Source organism: Ursus americanus, chromosome 14 (assembly GCF_024610735.1).
Source record: "Ursus americanus isolate L20-20 chromosome 14, mUrsAme1.1.p, whole genome shotgun sequence".
Classification (NCBI taxonomy): Eukaryota; Metazoa; Chordata; class Mammalia; order Carnivora; family Ursidae; genus Ursus; species Ursus americanus.
In genome coordinates this window covers 52,574,339-52,601,356 of record NC_142140.1, presented here as the reverse complement: position 1 = coordinate 52,601,356, position 27,018 = coordinate 52,574,339, and the positions used below count along the sequence as shown (strand labels likewise).

Genomic DNA, 27,018 nt, shown 5'->3' with positions numbered 1-27,018 from the left:
GGGACAAATGGCTCTGGCTCTTCCAGCCTTTTGAGGGCTATGACCTGTGCTAAACTCATCAGGTGGATTATCTTACTGGCTCTCCAGCAGCCCTTGAGATATATACTATTACAGGAAACTGAGGCCTAGAAGTGATCTAACCCTGTCGAGGAAAGGCAGAGACCTCACTTCACCTACTCTCTGTCCCACAATGATAGCTACTGGAAAACTACCTGATACTTTCATTATTATTGCTCCTTTTTTTAGCCCTACACCCAACATGGGGCTTGAATTCACGAACCCAAGATCAAGAGTCACATGCTCCACCGACTGAGCCAGCCGGGCGCCCCTAAAAGATATATATATCTTTTTACATATATTTTACACCATATATATATATATATATATATATATATATATATATATATATATATATATATATATATACTAGCAAATAATGAAACAATGGACCATCCTGGAGTGGGCAAAGAACTTCCACAGCTCGCTGGTGTTGGTGGAAGTTGGCACATACAGCTTTCCAAGAGTGGTCTGACAACATTTATCGAAAATATAACTGCATGTGGGCGCCTGGGTGGCTCAGTCAGTTAAGTGTCTGCCTTTGGCTCAGGTCATGATCCCAGGATCCTGGGATGGAGCCCCACATCAGGCTCCCTGCTCATTGGGGACCCTGCTTCTCCCTCTACCCTCCCCCTGCTTTTGCTCTCTCTCTTGCTCTCTCAAGTAAATAAATAAAATTTTTTAAAAAATAAAAAAATATATAACTGCATGCATTTTGACCCACCCATTGCAGTTTTTAAAATATTTATCCTAAAGAAACAGTTGGATAAAAACCTAAAGGTGAAGACGGCACAAAATGCCCATTCTAGTATTGGTCAGAATAGTGAAGAACTATGAAAAATGTCCAACACTGGGGACGCGTGGGTGGCTCAGTCGGTTGAGCGGCTGCCTTCGGCTGGGGTCATGATCCCGGAGTTCCCTCGCCTGCAACCGGCTCCCTGTTCAGCGGGGAGTCTGGTTCTCCCTCTCCCTATGCCCCTCCCGCTGCTCTTGGTCTCCAGCCCCCCCCCTCTCTCTAATAATAAATAAGAAAAATATTTTTAAAAATATTAACAATGTCTCCAGGGGTAGGATTAAGAGAGATCTGTATTTTCTGTTCTGCAGTCTTTGATATTTTCTGAACTTTAGCAGTAAGCAGGTATTAATTTTATAATCAAGGGGAAAATTATTTTATAATCAGGGTAAAGAAATACCCGGTATTTGTTATCTGGGAGGCACAAAAGCATGGTAGATAAGCACACAGACTTTGGATTCATTTTGCCTGGATTCTAGCTCCCACGCCTCCGGTTAATGACTGGGCTCGTCGGAGCAGGTTACTTACTTGTTCTGTGCTTCAGTTTCCCTTGCTCTAAAATGCCAATAACTGCCCAAGTTACTATGTGCCAGACGCTGTCTGTTTTACGTAAATTATTGCACTGAATTCTCACAACAGCCTTATAAAGCAGGTTCTACCATAAATGGGTCACAGGCTGGGAAGAAGGCGGGACTGGGAACTCCAGCCCCCAAGCGCCTCCTAGAGCGGAGCTGGGGAACTACAGCACGCTCAGAAATGCACGCAAGCGCAGACCGAGTGGAGGGCGTGGCGAGGACGCGAGGGAGGTCTCCCCCTGCGCTACGATTGGCTGTCGTGGTTGTCATTAGCCGAGAAGGCCGCCAATGAGGGGCGCGGCCGCTTCGCCCTGGGAACCCGACGGCTGAGGGAGCTGAGGCGCTCGGGCTGCTGCAGGTGCGCGAGCCTCAAAGCGGGTGAGGGGACCTGGCGTCACTCCCTGAGAGTGACCCCAGCGTCGTTCCCACTTGTTAAGGGGACCCCAGCGTCAGGCTCCTTTCCTGAGAGTTCCCTGGGGTCGTTGCCACCCTTTTTCCCAAGAGTGACCCCTGAGATGATCCCTCAGGAGGACCCCGGCGCCCTCTCTCCTTCTAGAGGTGAACCGTAGCCTCGTCCCTTCTTCCTGAGCGGGACGCCAGAGCCACACACTTCCTTAGGTGGACCCCGGCTTCCTCAGCCCTTCCTGAGGGGACCCGGGTGTCAGCCCCCTTCCCTGAGGGCCCCCGCATGGTCTTTCCTGAGGCACCCAGGGGTCATCCCTTCCTCCTGAGAGGCCCCCTCTCCTACCATTCCCCCTTTCCCAAGGGTCCCCCGTGCTCCTTGCCGGGAAGGGGCCTGGCGCTGCGCCCTCTTGGCTGAGGGTTTTCTGTCACTGCCGTCCCCGCAGCCCGAAGGAGCATCATCCCCCTTTCCTCTGCAATTTGAGCGGACCGCACGGGGCCTTGGGCTGTCCCCAGCTGGGGAGGAGGGGGGAGGCGGCTCAGCCGGCCGCACGCGCGCGTGTGTGTGCGTGTGTGTGTGTGTAGACACCAGCTGACACAGGGACTTACCGTGTCGCCTGAGATACCGTTTAAGGAACTGGGGCTGTTTCTCCTAAAATGGGAGCCGCTATGGAAAAGATCTAAAGCTGCTTTAAAATGTCTTTCAAGTGCTTCCACGGTCCCTGACATGGTCAGCAGGTCCTTGCTGAGTGATTGGGTATGTGTAGGACTGTCCCCTGGAGGAGGGTCTGCTTTGGCTCACGAAGTCCCAAGAGATCTGATGGTAAGGGTTACAGGGAGGCTGAACGGGCTTCCCTGTGTCGAATGAAATCCTAAAAGGCCGAGCACAGAGCTGGCAAAGTCCGCAGCCTGCAAGACCTGGCCAGTTGCATTCCATCCTGCAAAGATCGACGGTCCGCGGTGATCACAAATTGTCTCGTCCATGTGCACACACGTGTGAAGTTCCTGTGTGTGCTGCCAGTGCATCAAATGCTGAACAAGACAGAAGAAGAATAATTTTAATACAAGGCCCACAAATAGGGTGCTCATGACTTCTGCAAGCGATGCTACTTCTCCCTCAAGGTTTCTGGTTGTTCATTAAGGAACAATCAGTCCGTCTCCCACCTGGTTGACTACAAACTGCAGGAGGGCAGAAAGTGTCTCTCCTAGTTGTCTCTACCCAGTGCCTGGGACATGGTAGGCACGAAGTATTTGTTGTCCATGTCCCAGCTCTTCACTTGGTGAATCCTTAGTGGGACTGAGAGATGACCAGGGAGGGTGAAGTATGATGAGTAAGGGGAAGACCCGCAGTAGAGATGAAAGAGAAGCACCTGCTGTGGCTGAGAGTGAAACACCAACTCCTTGGCTAACACGATTCATCTTTCCTGACCCTGAAGCTAAGAGCAAGTGAAGGCAAAGAGGCAGCTGAAGTCAGCAGCTCGGTTTAAAATTTCCCACCAGGGGCGCCTGGATGGCACAGCGGTTAAGCGTCTGCCTTCGGCTCAGAGCGTGATCCCGGCGTTGTGGGATCGAGCCCCACATCAGGCTCCTCCGCTATGAGCCTGCTTCTTCCTCTCCCACTCCCCCTGCTTGTGTTCCCTTTCTCGCTGGCTGTCTCTATCTCTGTTGAATAAATAAAATCTTTAAAAAATAAAAAATAAAATTTCCCACCAAAGTTGTCTAGATCAACTGATTTAATCCGGCAGATCCTGGGATATGTAGTCTGAAAAAGGTTCCTGAGTGCCCTGTTTGACATGTGGCCTAAGAAAATCAAGGACAGGACCCTGAGGTGTGGATGTGGTGCTGGGGCTCATGGGAGGGAGAGCTCTTTAAACAGGGGGGAGCTTCCTGATGCATTTGCAGTTGTGTTTCATTTACTATAAATATAATTTACCCAGAAGTTTTGAAGAATGCTAATTAAAAAAAAAAAAAGGGAATAAGCCAAAGTCAGGTAATTTTGCACCCCAGGCTCCTCCAATCTTGTTTCTTTTCTAGCTCTCCTCGGCCATTAGTTCCTCTTTTTGCCTGGAAGCCCACAAGAGGGTGCTGCGTTCCCTTTAGGATACACCTCCTGTATCAGCCCAGATAGTTAGGGGGAGCTAGAAAACCATTACAAAATAAGGCAGATGAGCTGGTGGAAGCACTGATTTTCCACAAGTTACAAGATCCAGTGAGGAATTTTAAATAGCACAGGTAAAGTGTTCTAAGGTCATTAAATGTTATGCCATTATCTTGCTAACCTTAACAACCTTGATAATTCTGACTAATGTTAGCATATCAGGTTTCCAGTACTTACCTCATTCCTATCAGTCATAGTACATTTATTGTATCTTACTGCGTGCCAGGTGCTAGGTAGTTATTGTCTCCATTTTACAGACGAGGAAAGCCAGGCACAGAGAGGAGTTACACCAAGTTTGAGTACCAGATAAGGGGTCTTAAGCCTAGTCTGTTGATTCCAGTGTATTATTCCCCCCGCTTAAGTTCTATCTTCCACAAACTTTAGTTCCACTAACATTTATATTTTAAAACCATAATGCACACTCAAGGGAGAAGATATTCATTGAATTGAAGGCGTGTTGCACCGCACAAAGCAAGGGACTCTAGCATCCAGAACTACAGTGCCCTTCGCAGAGCTAAAGGTTATCTTAGACATTGTCGGCTTGATTGAAAGTGGGAAGTTATTTGCTTACCATCACTATGAATCCATCCTCTTACAGAGCATGAGCAGGGGGGGAGGCAGAGGGAGAGGGAGAAGCAGACTCCCCACTGAGCAGAGAGCCCGACATGGGGCTCCATCCCAGGACCCTGAGATCATGACCCGAGCCAAAGGCAGATGCTCAACCGACTGAGCCACCCAGGCACCCCATCACCTTCATCTTTGATCATCTTTCTATACTGAAACTCCCCCTCAGCTTATAAACATGTGTCTTCTGAATCTCAAAAACAAAACCCCAAACCCTCCCTGAACTCTTTGTTCTTCTCTAGCTTTCATGCAGTCTTTTTCTGCCTCTTCTCATCCAAATGCCTCAGAAGAGATGTTCTCTTCCTCAGTTTCCTTCACTGATTCAGTGTTGTCTTCTCAGCAACAGTACCTGTTCCAAGGAGGCACTCCATAAACATTTACTGAAGGGATCTGTTGCTTTACCCTCATGAATCTACTGAAATGGTTCTCAGTCAGATTACTTCTGATCCCCAAACCCAGTGGGCATTTGAAGGGGTCTATCTTTCTGAAGCTTCTTGCACTTCCTAGCATTTTCCTTAAAATTTTTGTGCTCGACTTTTTCTCCACTTAGCCTCTGTGACACTATACTTTTCTTAGTTTTCCTCATGCTTTTCTGCTGCTGTTGTTTGTTGGGGTTTCTCTTCCGTTTACTCCTTAAATGTTTCTCAGAATGTGATTTAACCCGCTGTTCCTGTTCTACACCAGTATGTATGTCTTGCCGTGTGGTCCCTGGACAAGCAGCATCAGCATCAACTGGGAATGTTAGAAATGCAATTTCTTGGGACCCACTTATTGAATGAGAGACTTCTGGAAAATTCAACACCCACTTATGATTTAAAAAACCACACACACAAAGCAAACTAGGTATAGAAGGGAGCTTCCTGAACTTGAAAAAAGTTTGAGCAAAACTTCAGGTATATGTTACAGAAAATCCTTTGGCAAACATCAGATTTAATGCTGGTACATTAGAAGCACTCGCCTTATCATTAGGAATAAGACAACTATTCCCCACTATTCCCACAACTAAGCAACATTTCACAGAAGGTCTTAGCTAGTACTATAAGGCAAGAAAACGAAATGAGTGCTGCAACTATTGGAAGAGATGACATTCCACTCTTATTAGTTGCAGACAATTGAACTATCTGCTTAAAAAAAAAACTAGAAAGAGGCTAGTGGAAGATCAAGATATCTAAATCAACAACTTTCCCATATACCAGAAATACCAATTTCATTTTATTTTTTCAGAAATACCAATTGTAAAGGATCAAGGAGTAAAGATTTCATTGACAACAGCAACCAGACCCATAAAACTCCCAGGAATAAACCCTTCACAAGCCCTTCCTGGAGAAATTATAAAGCCTTCCTGAGGACAGCAAAGAAGCCTTCGCTAAACAGATACACTAAGTTTATGAACGGAGGGTCCTAATATTATAAAAATATTATTCTGCCCCAATTCGATAATTTTAATGCAACCCAATTAAAATTTTGATTTTTCATGGAATTTCATCCATGAAGCAAAGAATAAATATGCAATAACAGAATAGCTCGGGGTTTGGTTTTTGGTTTCATTTTTTTTGTTTTTTGAAAAACAAAAAGGGAGAAGGGACTTTTCTATCTGATATTAAGACATGTTATAAAACTGTAGTAATTAAAATGATGAAATTGATGCAAAAATGGATATTTAGGTAAAACAACAGAAAGTCAATATAATGGAATAGAGGTCCCGTGCATAAATGAGAAGTTTGTACATGACTGGGATAGCATTTCAGAACTATGGGAAAAGAATTAATTCGTCAAGAAATGGTTTGAAAAATAACAGATTGAGCAGTAATAGCTATCCATACAAAAAAATTAAATTCCTACTTGATATCACACATACCAACAAATTCCTGTTGGATTTAGTAATAGTACAAAAACGAAACAATAATACCTGAAGAAAAAACAGTACAAAAACTCTTGATGTCTCTATTAGTCAGGATTCTTGGTTTTAACAGAACCAAAAAAAACCAAGTCTGGTTAACTTAGGCAGAAACAATGTACGGGCAGGAGACAACAACTTAACAAATGGGTAGGAAGCCTTGGAAAATGGCAAGAAACAAAAGTCCTTCTTAAATATGACACAGAAAAGAAGAAACATCAAGGAAGAGTGATAAATTTGTGTAAAATTTATAAAGAACTTCTAGAAGCGGTAAGAACACGGTTTGTTACAACCACTTTGGAGGGCGATCTGGCAGCATCTAAATAAAGCTGTGCTTACCCTAAGATCTAGTAAGTTCCACCTCTTAGTATCCCCCTGGGGAAGTACACACATTTGTGCCAGAGGAGACATGGTTAAGAGTAGGCATTTTGGCCTTATCTGTAATTCTGAGAAACGAAAAGACCTGTCTGTGGGTACTGGAAGAGATAAAACAGAACATGGGTACCTGGCAAAAGGAATGTAACATCACAGACAAAGATCTAGAAGTCTGGGGGGAGGGGGGAAGCAAGTTGCAGAATATTACAGGCAACATTATGCCATTTTTGTAAGGAATACATAGAACATTACTGGGTTGTTTGTTTTAAATTGAGAGGGGGCTGGAATGGAGAGATAAGATTTCAGCTTTATCTATAATGTTCTATTATTTTAAAGATAATACTTAGGTATTTAACAATTAAAGAGAAATGAGCATGTCCCACAGGGCCTCTTCTGACGCCATGTTCCTCCTCCCTCTCAGGGTTTCATCTAGATTGCTTCCCAGTGCCACAGGACCTTTGCATGTGATGCTGCTTCTGTCCAGAATCTTGCCCCGACTTTCCTCACCAAGTTTACACTATCAGTCCTTTGGATTTCTGTGCGAAAACCACCTCCTCAACAATGTTTTCTCAGGGCCTCTGACCTAGGTCAAGCTCCTGGCCTTCAGAGGGCTTACCTTTGAACCTAATCACGTATGCATTTTGTGATCATTAATTCTAGCTCTCGGAGAAAGAGACAGTGTCATGCCTGTTCCTCACTGTGTCTGAATACCTCACTTCGGGCCTGGTAGAACAGCCATTGAAGAACTACTTGTTGGAAGCATTAAAGTCTGAAGGCTAGAAAAATGACTGTGTACTCTCCTAAAACAATGTATCTTGAGGCCTCTACCTGACACACCCCAAACATTGTCTTTTCCCTTCTGTACCTGCAGCCTCCTCAAAGCTTCTCTACCCCTGGCTGCTGATTAAGGCTGAAGCTACACAGGAGCATTCCTAATTCTCTGCCCTTTTTTTTTTTTAAGATTTTATTTTATGTGACAGAGAGACAGCCAGCGAGAGAGGGAACACAGCAGGGGAGTGGGAGAGGAAGAAACAGGCTCCCAGCGGAGGAGCCCGATGTGGGACTCGATCCTGAAACGTCAGGATCACGCCCTGAGCCGAAGGCAGACGTGCAGTCGCCCCTAATTCTCTGCCCTTCTTTTCCCATTGGTCTCACCTGTAAGCTCGACCTCTCTCCACTCCCACAGCCTCATGCAAACTGCCATCCTCTCACCTGGCTAATGCAATAGCGGCTTCACCTTCCCCAGTGCACTCCAGCCAAGTCATGTATGTCCCCCTGGCTTCCAGAGCCATGGACTTTCAAGTGGGAACTTAACCATGACCCTCGGCTGCCTGTCACTCAGCACGGTTGTAATACAGCTTCAGCATCTGGCTTACCTGTAGAGTTGACCCAGTTTACCTGGGGCTGAGGGGTTCTGGGATGCCAGCCTTTCAGTGTCCAAACTGGGACTGTCCTGGGCAAACCAGGAGAAGTTGGTCACCCTACTCCTCTGCTAGGCTGTAATTTCCATGAGGGCGGGGATCATTTGGGGGCTGTTTACTACCCTAGGCCCGATACCCAGCACAATGAGGCCTTTTCTTCAAACAGCTGTCTTTGCAGAGTTAGAAAGTGAATGTAAATACTCACCTTTGTTGGTCCAGCAGCTTACACAGGGCCTAATGGCCATTCGGTGTCCAAGTACCATTTTTGCAGATAAGAAACTGTTCACCTGACTGATACCCAAATTGCTTTACTGAATCAGCTGAAACCTTGACCTCAGCACCAGGGTTCTAACCCTTGTAGAAGGAAACACCACTCTGGGATAGGCTGTGTGGCTTCTGGCAACCGAATTACATGCAAATTCCTCGACTCTAGATTAGATCGCTGTTTCCGGAACTTTCACTGATATACACCCTGACCCCACGGGACCTCCTTATGTCCCTTCTCTCACACACAGTGTTAGAGCGTGTTGTGGCTGCTTTGGTGTTCACTAGAGTCAAATCTAAACCCTACCATTTAGTGGCCACATGACCTTGGGCAAGTCACTTCTCTAATCTGTAAAGGATCAGGCTTGCCCTTCTTAGCTCACAAGCATGCTTGAGGATCAAATAATGTGCAAAAACACCGCAAATGCTGAAAGGCTATCCAGATACTATGTTTATAATTCCTAGTCCTCCCCCATCCATTCAATGCAGCCAATGCAGATCTATTTTCTTGTTCCAATAAAACCTCAGGAAAAGGACCCAGGAAGCGGCTAAGACAACCTTCAGGTGAATTGAGTGAATGAAGCTGTACAGCCGGGAGGTAAGGTTTTCCCTGGAAGGGAAGGAATCAAACGTTTCCTCGCTAAGCTCCTTGGGAAAACGTAGGACATTCCTGATAGTTGAGACCACACTTCATTCCTCTTTGCTCCACTCTCCCAGTACAAATAGTTAATTGGCTTCAGAAGAGATCCAGGCCATATATTGCCTTCACACGAATTGTTCAGAAGAGACCAGGTGATATTGAGCCCTTTGCCTAAGAAAATTCCCAAGAACCCCTTTTGTCCTTTTAATACCCAGACACCCAAATGAAAGGCTCAGTCTGTGTCACTGACACGCATAAAAATGACCGGATAGATCTTCACCGATCTGGAAAGCATTCTGGGGATGGTTTGCCTTAAAAGAGAACTCCAGGGAGCCCTAAAAGAGAGGTGTCAAGGAGTTAGGTCACTGTCTTCAAAGCAGCCCAACGTGACAAAGCGAGCCCCATGTGGCTTGCCTACGGGGAGAAAGATGCCCTACATGTCAAGATGCGATGGGCAGAGATAACGCACTGGTTTCAAATTCAAACTCGAAATCAAAGACTTGAGTATGTTTCGGAAGAGTCCTTTCTGTCCCCAGGTTCGAGACCTCCAGCTGAGAGCCCGGGTGGAAGACACTAGTTAGTTTGTTCTTTATTTTCATTGGAAAGTTATATGGTTACTTATCAACAAAATGCCTGTCCAGGGCAGAGATATCCAGTGGTTTCTATGTATAGGCCCATCCCTGGGGTCCACACCTCCACAGAAGCCTCACCCCTGAGGCCTCAGCTGGCTCCTTCCCAGGCCTCCAGGAACCAACCACAAATACACAAGGAACAAAAACCCGGCCTGACCTTGGCACCTGCTTTCACCCCAAGGGGAGATGGCGGCTGCTGGTTTGGGACCCAGGCCTATTCTCAGGGTAGTGGGTGCAGGGGCCTCTCCTGGGAGCCTGCCCTTCATGCACCCCCTGCCCAGGAAGGCTCTCCTGGACATTCCTGGGACGACTCTGACAGGCTCATGGGTTCCCGCTCTGGCCTTCTTTTCTTTCTAGTTGTCATTTGAACACTGAGGCATCTCAGCCTCCCATCTTGGAGGGTAAGCATTTGCTCTGTCGCCTTTTCTTTTGTCCCTGTTTTTGTACAAAAACAACAATACTCTCGATCAGACCATTTTTTTGCCCAAGAAACACAAGTGGCTCAACAGGTACAGTTCTGCTGGTCGATCTGCTTCCGGCAGGGTTCCATGGTGACAGCAACACCCACCCCACTGCGGCCAGATGTCATGTGGGTCACCTCACTCCAGGTGTCTGTGTCTGGATCGTAACACTCCACACTGTCCAGGAACGTGTGACCATCGTAGCCTCCTGCCGGGAGAGCAAAGAAAACAGTCACCCCCCTGAGGGCAGAGGAAAGAAAGAGGGAGAAGGAACCGCAAGAAGCCTTCCTACTGGGATTTGAGCCTGCCCCCCAAAGATGGGGTTAATCAGTCTTCTCCACCCAGGTCCCTGCCCCAGGACCTCACCGAGAACGTAGATCCTTCCCTGGTGCACAGTAATCCCCAGGGCACTTCGCCGATGCTTCATGGGAGCTACAAAAGTCCACGTTTCTGTCTCCACGTCATAGCGCTCCACGCTGTTCAGCTGGTCCTGACCGTCGTAGCCCCCCGCAGCATAGATACAGTTGTGCAAGACACAGACTCCTAAACCGTACCATGCAAAGAGAGTGACCTCAGGGCCTGGCGTTGGCAGCCCCAGCCACCACCTCCTTGGGGGCACCCTCCCCTCTCCCCTCTTCCGGGGCACCCTTCAGAAACAAAGCCGGAAGAGAAGAGGTCGGACTGTAGGGACCTAGTTCTCCTGTGTGTGCCACAGGGTTTAAGACTGAAACAGGAAGCCTCCCCCAGGCCTTGCCGAGTTTCATTCCCAGGGGTGGGAGGGGGGGTTCCTCCACACTCCCCTCCCGGCAGCCCCCACCCACCCACCTGCCCCACTTCGGATGGTGTTCATGGGTGTGATCATTCGCCACTCATTTCTCTCTGGGTAGTAACACTCGGCTGAGTTGAGGCGGTTTGTTCCATCAAAGCCCCCGACGGCATAGAGCAAACGGTTGAGGACAGCCACTCCCACCCCGATCCTTCGAGTCAGCATTGGGGCCACCAAGTGCCACTCGTCCCGTTCTGGCTCATACCTGCAAGGGCATAATAACAATGACAATGGTGATCATGGCTGACCTGTGTGGAACACTTACTATGATCAGACATACTGCGAGTTCTTTATGCACTTAAACTCCTTACTCCTCATAGCTTTTCTCTGAGGACACAGGCTCACAGCCGTCATCTGCTCAAGGCTACCTGCACGTCTGCTGGACGCTGGTGGTGGCTCCACCACAGACCAGAGCCAGCCCCTGTGCTATGTGTTGTGTTAGCTCCCCAGAACCCCACTTAGCCCGTTGGGCAGGTGGTCCTCATTATCATCTCCTACTTCCCCATCATCTTCAGATGACAAGACGGAAGCACAGAGGGATGAAATGGCATGTCCAGGGTCACCAAGGAGGTGGGCTGGGGGTTTGAGCCAGCCTTCTAGGACACCAGAATCCTAATTCTAACAACTAGGCTACCACCCAGGATGGTTTTTGTCAAAGTGTGGTGTTTGTTTAAAATTTCCATTCCTCGGCCTCACTCCAAACCCACCGATGCCAGATCTCCAACAGTGGGCTAGGGAGTTTGTTTTAACAAATTCTCCAGCTGAACTGTATCCTGGATCACACTTCTGGAAGAGGAGAAGGCAGAGGACTGGCTGTGCAAAAGTCGAACACCAAAATTGTTCAGCCTCTAAACACAGGGTCACCATGCAGTTGTGCAGGCTGTGCACTGCACAAGGGAGCCCTTCCACATAGAAGGCCTCATACATCTGTTTACTATGGCAGTTTGGGGGCAAAGGCAGTAAAGTGTCATGTTCTAATAAAATTAGCATTTTACAACAACTTCAAACTGATAGAACTCTTTCCAAATCTGCAGGAATTTTATGGGTTTGTGATAGCCCTGTAAGCAATTCCCAGGCCCAGACACATCATCCAACTTCACTGACCATAAATCTCCCATGAATTTAGCTTTACCTGAGGTTTCCACTCCTGAAGGCAGAGTACAGAGATAGGCACTCAACAGCAGGGAGAATCCCCAAATCCCAATGGGTTGGGACCCGTTAGCAATCGGAACCTCAGAGCCCACCCCTCCCGGCCCTGCCACTCACCTCTCCACACTGTTGTGGTGGATGCAGCCATGGGAGCCACCAACAGCATAGATGTGCCCATCGATGACCCCAACCCCGATCCGATTGCGTGGTACACTCATGGGGGCACAGGGCGACCACTGGTTGGTCATGGGGTTATAGCAGTCCAGGGCATTGGAGTCGGTGTTGCCGTCGGGCGAGTTGTTTCGGCCGCCCACAGCATACAGCAGCCCACCCACGACGCAGCCTGCCAGGCCACTACGGGGCACCTGCAGGTCTGCCAGTCGGAGCCAGGTGCCATCACTGGGGTTGTAGGCCTCCAGGTAGCTGAGTGACTGGCGGAAGTAGCCACCAGCGGTGTAGATGAGCCGGCCCACTTTGGGCGCCCGACAGGGCATCACCTGTGTGGGCTTGTGCAAGGTAAGCTCCTGGAAGATCTTGACCAGGTAGTCCTTGCAGCGGGAGTCCGACTGCAAGATCTCACACTTCTGGAGCTGCATCTGCAGGAAGTGGGGTGTGAGCGAGTGGCATCGCACAGCCCGGAGCAGCGCCTGCACGTAGAAACGCCGCTGCTCACAGTCATACTTGACCCAGTTGATGCAGGCGTGGAAGACCTCGGACTCGCAGCGCACGTTCAGATCATCTCGGCTGATGAGCGTCACCAGCTGGCAATGGGACAGGTTGAAGAACTCCTCTTGCTTGGCCACCTGCGGAGGGCATTACTGTGACAGGCTGACTCCCCTCAATGGCGGTATGATTGCGGACAAGTCACTCAACCTGCCTCTGACAATCTCAGTTTCCTATTTTGTAAAATGGGGATTCAAATAGCATGAACTTCATAGGTTGTGAAGATTAAATGAGTTAATACCACATGCCAGGCATATAGTACCTAAGTACTCAGGCAAATGGGCAAAGACACAATGTACTATGTACCTTTTTGTATCATTGAGTGCTTGAACTACAAGATTGTTACCTTTTTTTTAAACGAAATTACTTTTTCAAAAGGGTAGACTGACTAAAAAGGAAAAAGTAATAGTGATAGAATATTCTAGAGAAGTGTAGGCTCTAAAGAGAGAAGTTGGCTGAGCTGCAACTTGGCCTACTACTTTCTAACTAGGTGATCTTGGGCAAATATCCGAAACACTTCGTGCTTTGGGTTTCCTCCTCTGTAAGAGAGGGATTATATTAGTAGCTACCTCACAGCCGGGCTACTCCTAGGGTATACGGGGCTCCAGGCAAATATTTCTTGTTAGGCACCAGTCTATATAAATAATTTCAGTCACCCCACATCAGCAGGTCACCAACACTCTGGTACCCCAAGCCCACGCAATCCCTTTAAAGAAACACTGTGCAGGTCTGTGGGAAAGCCCTGCTCACAGACCACCTTCCTGGAAGCCACAGCCCCCAGGACTAATGCCAGCGCTCCTCAGGGCATCTGGTCAACCCCATATGTGGGGCAGAGGGAGGGTGAACACCCACCCCTTAAGGAGAGAAATGGAAACCACGGTGGTATCTACCTCAACGGATCCCAGCCACTGGAGGAGGACTTTGAAAATTTCCAGGAAGGCCCTCTAAAGCACGGGACTCCCTAAGGCGTGGGGCTTGGGGTACAGCCCAGTTGGGCCAGACCTAAGGGTGGTACTTCCTCTTAGGATAGTTGGGAAAATCCAATGATTTAAAGAATGAAAATCACTTAGAATAGGGGTTGGCCCACAGCAAGTGCTCAACAAATACTTATTATCATCATCATCCCAAAGGCACAACCTCTAGTGGCTGCCACCCAAGAATTTGGGCTCATCATTGTGATTTTACAAGGAATCTGTTATTTTCTGCTCACAACTTCCTCCACTTAAAAACGAAAATGAAACCAAGAACAGGGTAAGGACAACCCTGCGTGGACCAGAGAAAGCACGTCTAAGGGTCACATTTGAGACAGGCAGCAGGTCATGGGTGTTCAATAAATATTTGCAGACTGTCTGAAATATCAGGCCCTCCTTTAGCGCACCCCAGGGTTGAGCTGCTGTCCATGTTCACTGTACCCTGTCCTTATCCTTGGCCCCAGAGAAGCCGGGAAGCCCAGAGACAGACCCAGGAAGCTCTCATTTTGCTCAGCTGTTTCCCAGAGTCACCCCAGATGTACAGACTAGGACCCCATTTTTCTCCAGTTCCCTGATTTGACCCTTCACATCTCAAGGGAAGACAGGGATGTCCATCCATCTGTCCCTGGTCCTTCTGATATCGCCCCCAAGCCCTGACTCCATGTCTCCTCCCGTCACTCACCTCTCCGAAGTGCATATAGATGTATTCGCGGGCGCGCTGGTGCAGCTCGGCGCAGCCGATCTGTTCGGCGAAGTTGGCAATGCCAATGGCGTTGCTGGGGTCCAGCTGCTGCACGAGGAAGTCGCTGCAGGCGCGGACGACGCTGTCGATCTGGTACATGACGGCGCCATTCATCACGTGGAGCACACACTTCTCACCCATGGAGATGGAGGCCGTGTAGGCAAACTCAATTAGGCGCTCCATGACCTTGGGGTGGATGCCCTCAATGGACACCACCTCCATGCCCTGCTCCCGTAGCCCGTTGGTGAACATGGCCTTGAAGACGGGGCTAGATGAGGCCAGCACCACCTTGTGAGCCATGAACTGGGCGGCTGGCGCGTCCTCGTATTTGACCTGCAGTGTCACATCACACAGCTGCTGGCTGAGCCGCAGCTCGTTCATGATGCCAAAGGCCTGCTTGGTGTGGTCCTCCAGCGTGTAGCTGAAGGTGCGGTTGCCGTGCTGGGAGGGTGTCACCTCGGCTTTGCACTCGGTGGAGGCGTACATCACCGTGTCCCCTGCCCCCTTGGGGCGCTGTGACCTCAGGGGAAGGAATCGGGTGCGGGCCCCAGCCCCGCTAGGCCTGGGTTCCGGCTGCATGGGGTTCCAGGTGACAAGGGGCAACACCACCACTGGCACTCAGAGGCCTGGAGGAGGGAGAGCACAGGGCTGGGGACAGGGCCTGGGGTCAGGCCTCCTCTTTTTTAAGATAAAGCAACTCCTAGACCAGTTTTCCTTCCCCAGCCCAGATGAAGCAATGTCCATTTGTGCTCACTAACTGCCACATGGCCTCAGAGCCCAAGAGTCCATCTTAAAACACAGGTCGGATGATGTCCCTCCCTTGCTCAGAATCCTCCCACAATTCTCTATGGCACAAAGAGTAAAACCGAACTCTGCAATGTCCTACTAAGCCCTATACAGTCAGCCTCTGTCCACCTCTTTCCTTTGCTCACTCTGTTCCAGCTAGCTGGTGGCCCTTCCCTTCCTAGATAGAGCATGTCTAGCTCATTTTTTCATTCACCTCACCAACATTTATTGAGTATCTACTGTGTGCCAGGCGCTGTTCTAGGCACTGGAGACATAGCAGTGGAGAAAGGCAGACATAAACTGTGCCCTCCCCTCCCCCCCGGAGATGACACTTGGGGAGGGATGGACTGTAAGTAAAATAAGCAAGACTTGAGTAGAAATTGGGGTTGTGAAGAAAAGGACAACAGCATTGTGACAGTGTGACTTGGGCAGTTTAAATTGGGTCCAGGGCTCTGTTAGAGCTGAGACAAGGAGGATGTACATGTGAAAGGGGTTTTCCAGGCAGAGGGAATGGCAAGTGCCAAGACTCAGAGGCAGAGTGAAAGAGACAATCTGGAGAATCAGGGAGGAGTGTAATGAGAAATACTAGCAAAGGGAAGGTTTCCATGAAACCTGTGGAGTCTGGAGGGCCAGGGCATGAGCTGTTGTTTTGAAAGATCCGGCTGGGAGAAGAGGGGGATCTGCAAGAGGCTCCCCAGGTTCTCCGTTTATCTTTCCCGGACTCACAGCGGAGTCATCTCCTCCCTGTTTTATTTCCACCACAGCACTTGTCAGAAACCGAAATAAGCTCCGGCGCTTGCTTGTGGAGGGATGGCCCATGCCTCTGGCCCGCAGCCCCGGGGCTTCCGAAGGCAGGGAGCCCTGTGTAGGTCAGGGCTGTGCCCACCCTCGCATGTGCCTCCCCCACGTCCTGCCTGGGGCCTGGCACTGCTCAGGGGTCAGTAAGCGACTGGCTGGCTGGCTGCCCACTTCACTGTGCCTGCCAGAGCACCCTCCTCCTCCGGACCCAGGGCGCCGCTTGGCCGCCTCTCCCCGGCTGAGGCCCCTGTCCTGCCTCTTGGTCTTTGGCCAGTCGGTCAACGGTGCCCCTTGGACACCAGACACTGCCCCCCCCCCGAAGCGATAAGTGGGGGACTGCGCATGTCCTGCCTGAGCCGCCACCAAGGCCTGGAGAAGGGAGGAAGTGACCCCCGCCGCGCGGCCTTTCCACTGCCAACCCCAAGGCGCAGATCGAGCTCCCCATCGCGCCAGGCTCCCGGGCCCTCGGTCCGAGGGTCACTCCCTGGGCCTCTCGCCCGGCTTGCGTAGCTCCCGGGCCACCCCTCGTGTCGCGCCGTCCAACAAAAGCCTAGGACTCGAGCCGCGCCCTCCTGGCCCTCCGCGAGGCCGCGGGAACCCCAGGGCGACCGGACCTGCGACGCCCGGTTCCCCGACCCCCGGGGCACGCCCGGCCCGCCGTTCGCACAGCCCCGGCGCAGGCCGCCTCACTCACCCCGCCATGGCCGCGCTCGAGCTCCGCCTCCGTCGCCCAGGCCCGGGCGCCTCCATCGCTGCGCGCCGGGGGGAGGCGCGGAGCGCGCGCAGGTCACCATGACTAAGCAGAGCCGGGAGCCGGCCGTGTCAGAATAAAAGTCCCCGCGTCCCCGGGCCTCCTGCGGCGGCGAGGGCAGAGGGGCCGCTCCCCCCGCCCCCGCCGCCCGTCACCTTGCTGCGCAGCCCCAGCGCGGCGACCACTCCGCCTGTCCTTGCGGCGCGGCGCACTCAGCCGCGTGGTCCGAGCCGCGGGGAATCAGAGCCTCGGCTTCGAGGCCCGGCGCGCCCTTGCCTGCATTGGAGATGGGTGGACAGCCCTACGGGCTGGCGCGCTCACCTCGGGCCCCGCGTAGCCTCGTAGCTCTTGCCGCAGGGTGGGGCAGCCCGGGGCACCGCGGCGGCTCCGGGCACAGTGGTGCCATCCGTGCCCAGAGCTTCCGGGAAACCCTAGGGTCCGCGGCCTGGCCGGGGGCGGCTCCCGCTTAACTTTCGCTATGGGGCGCCCGCGGGCGCGTCCGCCGTCGGGGGACCTTGGCTCTGGGGCGGCACGGCCTGAGGGGTCTTGGACGCCGGGGTGGGGGGCGGCCTGGAAGGAGGCGGGGAGAGGGCGGAGAGGCGCGGTGGGGAAGGAGCCGGGATTCCCCGCCCTTCCCGCAGGTGCCCGGCGCCCCTGGGCAAGGAGCCTGCGAGGGCGAGGGCGCAAGGCCCGGGGTGGGGGGTGCGGGGGCGGCCCGATCTGTCCTCACTTCGCACTGTCCCTTCTATCCGCCCGATTTCGTCATCTCAGCGCGTGGCTCCTCTTCCCGATCGGCTCTTCTCCTCGCCCCCCCCCCTTTTTTAAAGGTTTTATTTATTTGTCAGAGCAAGGGGAAGCAGGGGCAGCGGCAGGCAGAGGGAGAAGCAGGCTCCCCACTGAGCATGGAGCCCAATGCGGGACTCCATCCCAGGACCCTGGGCTCATGACCTGAGACCAAGGCAGTCGCATAACCGACTGAGCCACCCAGGCATCCCTGCTCTTCTCACTTTAACCCCACACAGCTCAGGCCTCACCGTCCAGTGGTCGCAGGATCCTGCTTGAATTATTTACCTACATGGCTTTTTCTTGTCTTTATTTGGTTACCTCCAATCTAGAGGTGCGTGACGCTGGCCTACAGGTGTCTGAAGCCTGGCTCTGCCACTCTCTAGCTCTGTAGGGATAGGTCCATAACTCAACCTGTCTACACTTAAATTTCTTCCCTGTAAAATGGTAATAATACTAGCACCTACCTGCTAGGTAATCCGCAGGACGAAATGCTAATACTAGTGCCCAAAAGATAGGAACAGTTGTTATTTTCATGGCAAGGGATACTGATTTGCCATTTATGCTGATTATGATATAAAGTTAATTTTTATTTTATTTATTTATTTGAGATAGGAAGAGAGAGGGCGTGAGAGAGCAGGAGCAGGGGAGCAAAGGGAGAGGGAGAAGCAGGCTCCCACTCAGCAGCGGTCCCTATGTGGGGTTCGATCTGAGGACTCTGGGATCATGACCTGAGCCTAAGGCAGACACTCAACCGTCGGAGCCACCCCACGTACCCCAAAGTTAATTTTTTTTTTAAGATTTTTATTTATTTTGTTGACAGAAACAGCCAGCGAGAGAGGGAACACAAGCAGGGGGAGTGGGAGAGGAAGAAGCAGGCTCATAGCAGAGGAGCCTGATGTGAGGCTTGATCCCACAACACCGGGATCACACCCTGAGCCAAAGGCAGACGCTTAACAACTGCGCCACCCAGGCGCCCCCCAAAGTTAATTTTTAAATGTACTTTTTTTTTTTTCTACATGGTTCCAGGCAGATTTGCCCTGAAACAAATCTTTTTTTTTTAAGATTTATTTATTTATTTATTTATTTATTTATTTATTTATTTATTTATTTGACAGAGACGGCCAAGGAGAGAGGGAACACAGCAGGGGAGTGGGAGAGGAAGAAGCAGGCTCCCAGCGGAGGAGCCTGATGTGGGGCTCGATCCCAGAACGCCGGGATCACGCCCTGGGCCGAAGGCAGACGCTTAACGACTGCGCCACCCAGGCACCCCTAAATGTACTTATTTTTTAAAGAGCCCATCTAAGCCAAACTATGGAAGCAGCCTAAGAGTCCATCCATAGATGAATGGATAAAGAGGATATGGTATATATTTATAATATTACTCAACCATAAAAAAGAATGAAATCTTGTCGTTTGCAACAACGTGGATGGAGCTAGGGGGTATAATACTAAGCAAAATAAGCCAGTCAGAGAAAGATGAATACCTTATGATTTCATACTATGTGGAATTTAAGAATCAAAGGATGGGGCTCCTGGGTGCCTCAGTTGGTTAAGCATCTGACTCTTGATTTCGGTTCAGGTCAGGTGAAGATCTCAGGTTGTGAGAAGAGCCCCACAATGCGCCCCATGCTGGATGAGGAACCTGCTTAAGATTCTTTCTTCCTCTCCCTCTGCCCCTCCCTCCTCCCTCTCTTAAAAAATAAAAAGGAAAAAAAGAGAGACAACCCAAAAACAGACTTTTTTTTTAAGATTTATTTATTTATTTATTTATTTATTTATTTATTTATTTGACAGAGAGAGAGACAGCCAGCAAGAGAGGAACACAGCAGGGGAGTGGGAGAGGAAGAAGCAGGCTTCCAGCAGTGGAGCCCAATGTGGGTCTCCATCCCGGAACGCCGGGATCACGCCCTGAGCCGAAGGCAGACGCTCAACGACTGAGCCACCCAGGCGCCCCCCAAAAACAGACTCTTAACTATAGAGAACAAAGTCGAAGTCTTGGTTACCAGAGAGGAAGTGGGTGGGGGATGGGTAGAATAGGTGAATGGGATTAAGAGTACATTTAGGGGTGCCTGGGTGGCGCAGCGGTTAAGCGCCTGCCTTCGGCTCAGGGCATGATCTCGGCGTTATGGGATCGAGCCCCACGTCAGGCTCCTCTGCTATGAGCCTGCTTCTTCCTCTCCCACTCCCCCTGCTTGTGTTCCCTCTCTCGCTGGCTGTCTCTATCTCTGTCAAATAAATAAATAAAATCTTTAAAAAAAAAAAAAAGGAGTACATTTATCATGATGAATACTGTGTAATGTATACAATTAATGAATCACTATATTAAACACCTGAAACTAACACTGTATGGTAACTACACTGGAATAAAAATAAAAAAAAATTTTTTTTAAGATTTTTACTTATTTGACAGAGGGAGTAAGAGAGCAGCAGGAGTGGCAGGCAGAGGGAGAGGGGGATGCAGGCTCCCCACTGATCAAGAAGCCCCATGTGGGGCTCGATCCCAGGATCCTGAGCCAAAGGCAGATGCTTAACCATCTGAGCCACCGAGGCACCCCTCAAAGTAAAATTTTAAAAAATTGTTTTAGAGAGAGCAGGAGGAGGGGAGTGGGGGAGGGTCAGAGAGAGAGAGAGAATCTTAACCAGGCACTACACTCAGCGAGGAGGCCAATGCAGGGCTTGATCTCATGACCCTGAGATCATGACCTGAGCCAAAATCAAGAGTCGGAGACCTAACCAACTGAGCCACCCTGGCCCTCCCTTAAATTTTTTTTTTAAAGAAAGACTATATATCTTTGAAGAGACATAATCAAGGATACAATGCTTTCAGTTTTCTAATAAAATGGCTTCATTTTAAAAATTTAAAAATTGAGAAAAAACAAGTATCTCATAGGAATAATCCTTGCCATATGTGATATACACTCATTCCTGAAAAGCTAGATGATAAACTGACCCAAATTTCAACAGCACTTGGGAAGTCTGTTTCCTAAAGATACTCTATATTAAATCTTCTTTAAAAGAAAAAAACGAGTCCATCTAAATGAAAACTAGGCGAATAATCGAAGGAAATGCCAGGCTAAAAAGATGTTGGTCTAAGAAAAGATTCTGCCAGCCTTAGGAGTGAATTTTAAAGATTCAACATTCCTGCTCAGTCTAGGATTAAATCCAAGCCAGAGGAGGGTGGAAGGGGGTGCTGTTGAGTGAAGCTGCAGTTCTGGGCTTCTCCAGAAGGGGCGCCATAGCATAGTCAGCGAACACGCAGAGTGGCCCAGGCTCAGTGGAAACCAGCACCTTCTAGAACCTGTCTGAAGCAATCTTTCATATTTCAAAATCAAACCTATAGGCCCTGTGATCCAGTGATGCCACTTGTAGAGCTTTATCCAAGGTACACTTGCACACGTGCCGGAGGATGTGTGTACACGGATGTTTACGCAGTACTGCGTATAAAGGCAAAGGATTGGACTCAACCCATGTGGCCATCCATAGGATCCTGGTGTAATACATTGGGGGCACATCCATGCTGTGAAGTAGTATGCAGCCAGTGAAACGGATTAAGACATTTGCCCTATGGATGTTTATCTCGATTCAAAAAAAATTTTTTTTTCTTTTAGTGCTATGGATTGAACTGTCACCCCTCCTGTCCCAACAAGAAATATATGTCAAAACCCTAACCCCCAACATGATGGTATTTGGAGATGGGGCTTTGGGGAGGATGAGGCCATTCAAGGTGGGGCCCCATGATGGGATTAGGGCCCTTTTAAGAAGAGACACCAGAGAGCTTCTTGATTTCTCTATACCATGAAAGGACACAGCAGGAAGGTAGCCAAGCCAGGACGAGAGTCCTCACCAGCACCAGATAATGCTGGGGACCTCATCTTGGACTTCCGACCCCCAGAACCATGAGAAATAAATTTCTGCTGCTCCAACTGCACAGGTAATGGTGTTCGTTAAGGCAGCCCGAGCCAACTAAGTAAGACAGTACAAAATCTGTGGGTGTGCAACAATTCCCAAGACATACTAACTAGTAAGTGAAAAAGCAGGACACAAAGCAGTGCTAAAGTTGTATAAAAAAGAGAGAAGTGTTTACCTGGCAGCTCCTTTATCCACAGAATAGCTCTGGAAGTTTCCAAGGAATCCCCACAGTGATCACGCCTAAAAAGGGGAACTGGTGCTTTTCGAATTGTGTAAGATGTGAACAAGTGAATAAATCCCCTACCATCATCCTATCAAACAACCAAACAATGGCATGAGCTTCAGGTTCCCCTGGACCATAGAGGAGGTTGGGGTCAGGGACGCCAGGCCCAGTGGGAAATTAGGTCTAGTCCTGGGAGTGTCCTGGTTTCAGTGTGTTTGTGTTGCAGGAAATAGGTTGGTTTCCCTTGCATGTGGCCCACAGGGATTACCTGAGCACGGCTGGCGGACGCTCAGGCCCCCAGGCTGGATCTGTGCCTCCCAAACACACTGCTGTCTTTGCAGCTGCCTGCAGTTACGCGGGTCTCCCGGCAAGTGGTGAGAGGTAGTTTGAGCCCAAAGCCCCCTGCCCCTCCCCCAGGACAGCAATGTGGCACTGGGGTCACGAATGCATCTAGGGACAGCTGGTACCCACAGCCAGCATGCCTGGAGCCTTTTATAGGTACAAACAGGCCCCTGGTATCGCCCCGCCCCCGGACAAGAATTGCAGACCACTGAGGGAGGGAGTGTCTGGCCTTGCCATACCCCTCCGAAGGAGCCAGAGACTAGTCTAGGCCTGCGCTTCTTAGGCCCTGGGAGCCGGACAGTCTGGGCTAATATCCCGGCTCAGACGCTGGGCAAGGTACTCACCGTTTGGAAGGTTCCTCATCTATCAAATCGGGGTGAGGAAATCTACCTTGCAAAGTTGCAGTAAGGGTGAGAAAAAGGTGTGTCTGGGCCTTCCACGACTAGCCAGGCACAGTAAGCTGTAATTGTTCTTATTATTTTATTGTATTTATTTATTTTTTTTATGAAGGCTCTGACACCACACTCAAAGAAATCTTGTTTCAGCTAGGAATTGGCCGAGTCTCCCACAGTCCAATTTTAGTTTAGGGTGCTGCGTCTTTGTCATCCTCGCCTCTAAACTGGAGAGCTGTCCTTGATTCCTTTTTTTTCTCTCACACCCACACTCATTTCCTCAGTAATTCCGTCTGCTGTCTCCAAAATCTATTCAGAATCCACATAGGCTGAGGCCCCAACCTTGCTCCCCTGAGCCAGTACAGACACCTTCCCCTTGTTCTAGCTTGGACCTTCGCCCTTACAGAGATCTGGGAACATCTCAAGCAGATCAAGTCCGTCCTCCACCTCGCACTTCACTCAGAGTAAAAGCAAAGTCCTCCATGGGGCCCTCAAGGCTCTGCCCACTCTGCCCCATCATTTTTCTGCCTTTGTTTCCTCCCACCATCACCCTCCATTGTTGCTCCAGCAGCAAGGGGATCTTTGCTTTTTCGAGAACACACGGGCATCTTCCAGCCTCAGGACGTTTGCTCTGCTGTTCCCTCACCCTGGAATGCTCTTCTTTCAAGTGTTCCCAGGGCGGTGACGTCTCAACTTACATCATATGTCATCCCTCCTGCAGAGAAGCATCCCCTGACCACCATCGCATCACTGTATCGTAGCTGGAATTATCTCCATGATTTCTTCACTCTGATATTGCCTGTGGCCCCCCATCAGAATGTCAATGCCACAAGAGCCCCGATTTTTGTCTGCCTCATTTACTGCTATGAGGTTTAGCATAAATAAAACACATTTCCCTTCGTCTCTTCTGCCTCCACCATCTTCGCTGCTTTTCCTACAAATTCCTTTCTTTAAAAAGAAAAAGTCTGCAAAACAGCTCTTAGGGAGGGTAATGGCAGGCCAGAGGGCGTCAGTCTGCGGCCGGTGCGGGTACCAGGGTCCGGGCGACTGTGGGTGCCCCAGGGCCGCCAGTGGAGCCGCTAGTGTCCAGCCCGTCCCGCTGGGGTGACGAGCGCTCGGAGCGGCTGGAGCTGCCGTCCAAACCAGGGGGCAGCCAGCGGTTCAGGCCTCCCGAAGCCCCCGCGGGGCTCCCGGATCCCTGGGAGGCGTCCTGCCCTCTGTGCCAGGGGCGGCGGCCGCAGCAGACCAGGCGCAGGAGAGCGTGGCGCAGGTCGCGGTTGGTGAGCGTGTAAATGATGGGGTTCAGAAGCGAGTTGGCCATGGCCAGGCCCAGGAAGGGGTCGGCCTGCAAGAGCACGGGGCAGGCGCGCGCCGGGCACGCCACGTCGAGCAAGAGCAGCAGGAAGAGGGGGCCCCAACACACCACGAAGGCCAGGAGCACCACGCTGAGCGTGCGCAGCAGCGCCAGCGAGCGCGGCGTGCGGCGTGCCCGGCTGGACGCGCCCCCCGCAGCCCCGGGGCGCTCCCGCAGGCGCCGCGCGTTGGCGCGCACCTGGCAGTAGATGTGCGCGTAGAGCGCGCAGATGGCGGCCAGGATGCCGAGGAAGGCGAGCACGCAGAAGAGCACGTAGGCCTTGGCGTAGAGCGGCAGGACGGTGGAGCAGGTGTCCAGCCGGCCCAGGCAATTCCAGCCGAGCGCCGGCAGTAGTCCGAGGAGCAGCGACACGCCCCAGGCGGCCGCCGCCATGGCCAGCGTGCGTCCCCGACGCGCTGCGGGCGCGGGGCCCCGGCGGGCCATGGTGAGGCGGCGCTCCAGCGCGATGGCCAGGAGGCTCAGCACGGACGCGGCGAGCGCCACGAAGACGCCACCTTCACGGGCGAACCAGAGCGCGGGCGACAGACGCAGCGTGAGAGGCCCCGACAGAAGGATGTTGGCGGCATAGGCCGCGCCCGCCAGCAGGTCGGACAGCGTGAGGCTGCCCAGGAGCAGGAACATGGGCGCGTGGAAGCGCGGGTGGCGGCCAAGCACGAACAGCACCGCCAAGTTCTCGAGCACGATGAGGGCGCACACCGCCAGGCACACGACGGCGTCGGCTCGCAGCCCCGCGCCGGGTTGGTAGCGGGCACCGCGAAGCTTGCCGGTGTAGTTGTAATGCAAGACGATGACTTCGCTCACCGGCGCCGGCCGCAGCAGCCCCGGCTCCATGGGCCGCGTGCCCCAAGGCTGCGGAGAGGTAGGGTGCGAGTATCAGGCCTGCGGAGGCGGCCCGGCGGGGCGGGGCGGGGCCTCGCAGCCCTGGGAAAGGGGCCCTCACCCCCTACCCACCACTCCACACTTACCCCGGGGCCCAAAGGGAGTTAGGGATGGAAAGGAGGTGGCCATGGAGACAGGCTGACACAAAGCCACGCAAATAATATCACGAGGGGACATGGTGACAGAACCCCGCAGGAAATGGACACTAGTAAGTCACGTATAATCAGGGATATCTAGGGGCAGATTCAATCATAAGCAGACAGGGACGCACACACGAATACAGTGACACGCTGGCAAGACATGTACACACAGTCACAAAATAAGGCAAAAATACACGGTCACACTCCATGAGGGGAACAAGAAAATATATTCACACATGAGCAGAGCGACACAGACACACACAGGAACCCAAATTTAGCCCGAGAGGGCTTCGCCCAGTCGTTCAAGCCACGAATTTCACAACCTCCACCCACAGCCAGCCTGGAGTCCAGAGCCTCACAATCTAGCTGCCTCGCCGCACGCAGGGCTTTGCGCGCTGCACACACTCCTTCATCCACCGCAAAAAAAAAAAAAAAAAAAAAAAAAAAAAACCCGTGAGAAAGCTATCTGTCCTCCCGTTTTACAGAGGCAGAGCCTGAGGGCAGCAGACAGGATGCAGATCGCACAGACAGGCTTTTGCAGAAGGGCACACGTGTCATTAGAGTGTAATAGAACTTCCTGTCCAAGGCTTCACCCTCTAATACCCCCCCAGCAGCTCTCCCCTCAGTCCCAGTTTACAGACTGGAAGCTGCGACTGGAAGCCGACACGAAGGTTTTCATGTTTCAACACACATACCGCTACTTAGAAATGGTTACACAGTCGCGCGAGTCGCACTTAATGAGAAAACCGAGGCCTGGGAAGGGAAACGGACTTCTTTGCCCAGGGCGGGATCAAATGCATCCCGGACGGCATCGGTGCCCTTAGGGAACCATGCGCAAATACAGACCCAGGGAGTCCCGGACTCAGCCGCGCTGCGGGGAGGGAGGCATCAGATACATGCAGACACGGGTGACGCTCGGATGGGGACACCGAGCAGAGGCTTACAGCCTCTGCCGTCTCCCGCCTTGCCTCGAATTTCCTGGAAACAGGGCTGAAGTAGCGAAACTTGCAGTGTAGCCGGGAGAGGGCGAGGCCAGGGGATTCCAGGCGCCCCTACCCCCAACCCCGGCCCCAGCATCCAGTCGCCGCCTTCCCTCCCAACCCCCCCGCCCCCTGAGGCCTCCGGGGAAACCCAAACAAGGGGACCGGGGTAGCGGCAGGGCAATCCTTGCGGGCCGGGCTGAGCCCCACGCACCTGGAGACCCAGTGCAGTACACTCACCCCTGCGCCCTGGTCGTGCGCCCCCGGCAGTCGCGCTGCCGGGAGCAGAGGGAGCGGAGGCGGCTCGGCGTGGGGGGCGGGGGTGAGACGGGCGGGGCTGGAGCCGGCAGGCGAGGGGGAGGAGGAGGGCCCACAACGCGGACCTCTGGCGGTCGCCAGCAGTCGCCCCCTCCCCTTGGGGCCCGGGCACCCAGCCCATGGCTGCCAGCCTGTGCCACCCGCCGCGGCACCGGAGCGCGCCCCGTCGGCGACTGGCACCGGCGAGCCCTTGGCTCCCCCCTCCGGGCCTGAACTGCTCTCCCAGGGACGCTCCGTCGCGGTGGGAGGACCCGGAGAAGCGGGAAGGGGAGGTTCTCAGCAGGGGCGGCCTGAACCTCTTCCCGCCCCCCAGCCTAGGGGTCCCGTCTGTCCTCTGGGGCCTGGACACTGGTCCCTGCCCACTTCCCGCCTACCTTCCAGTTGAGCCTCCGGGCTGCACCCCAAGAACGACCCGTCGGCGACGGACCCGGCAGCGCAGGTTAGGAGGGGTCTCCAATAGGGCGGCGATAGCCTCAGTCCCCTTACCCGGGCAGTTACGTCTGGGTGGCTCCGGGGCGCAGGCCCCTCTCCATCCCCCCCCCACCCGGCTTAGAGGGATTTGGGGAGGAGCCGGTGAGGGCAGGATTCTGGTGGGAACCTCCTCCCCAGATGAGGAAGATCTGGCTCCT

The 27,018-nt window shown here is 52.0% G+C and overlaps 2 protein-coding genes across 4 annotated transcripts; both read right to left on the bottom strand.

The window, feature by feature from the left end:
• Positions 1 to 9,770: 9,770 nt before the first annotated feature.
• KEAP1 (kelch like ECH associated protein 1) lies at positions 9,771 to 17,562 on the bottom strand. 3 transcript variants are annotated; one of them, XM_045774325.2, is made up of 6 exons: positions 17,367 to 17,562; positions 14,651 to 15,336; positions 12,392 to 13,077; positions 11,125 to 11,330; positions 10,666 to 10,842; positions 9,771 to 10,507 (listed from the first exon to the last, which is right to left on the bottom strand). In XM_045774325.2, exons 2-6 carry the CDS (start codon positions 15,287 to 15,289, stop codon positions 10,341 to 10,343), a joined length of 1,875 nt encoding a protein of 624 aa, XP_045630281.1. In that variant the 5' UTR covers positions 15,290 to 15,336; positions 17,367 to 17,562; the 3' UTR covers positions 9,771 to 10,340. The 3 variants fall into 3 exon arrangements, with proteins under 3 accessions (XP_045630281.1, XP_045630279.1, XP_045630280.1); XM_045774323.2 differs by lacking the exon at positions 17,367 to 17,562 and adding an exon at positions 16,989 to 17,146; XM_045774324.2 differs by lacking the exon at positions 17,367 to 17,562 and adding an exon at positions 16,989 to 17,130 and having other exon boundaries at positions 14,651 to 15,358.
• Positions 17,563 to 22,779: 5,217 nt separating this feature from the next.
• On the bottom strand, positions 22,780 to 26,134 carry S1PR5 (sphingosine-1-phosphate receptor 5). The gene has a single exon (XM_045774445.2). The coding sequence runs from the start codon at positions 24,901 to 24,903 to the stop codon at positions 23,707 to 23,709; it is 1,197 nt and encodes a 398-aa protein (XP_045630401.2). The 5' UTR covers positions 24,904 to 26,134; the 3' UTR covers positions 22,780 to 23,706.
• Between the last annotated feature and the right edge of the window lie 884 nt (positions 26,135 to 27,018).

Coding starts and splice junctions, on each gene's coding strand:
- KEAP1 (XM_045774325.2), bottom strand. CDS start 15,289: ATGCAGCCGGAACCCAGGCCTAGCGGGGCTGGGGCCCGCACCCGATTC. Junction 13,078..14,650: donor TCTATATGCACTTCGGAGAG/GTGAGTGACGGG, acceptor TGCCCTCCGCAG/GTGGCCAAGCAAGAGGAGTT. Junction 10,508..10,665: donor GGGAAGGATCTACGTTCTCG/GTGAGGTCCTGG, acceptor CTCTCCCGGCAG/GAGGCTACGATGGTCACACG.
- S1PR5 (XM_045774445.2), bottom strand. CDS start 24,903: ATGGAGCCGGGGCTGCTGCGGCCGGCGCCGGTGAGCGAAGTCATCGTC.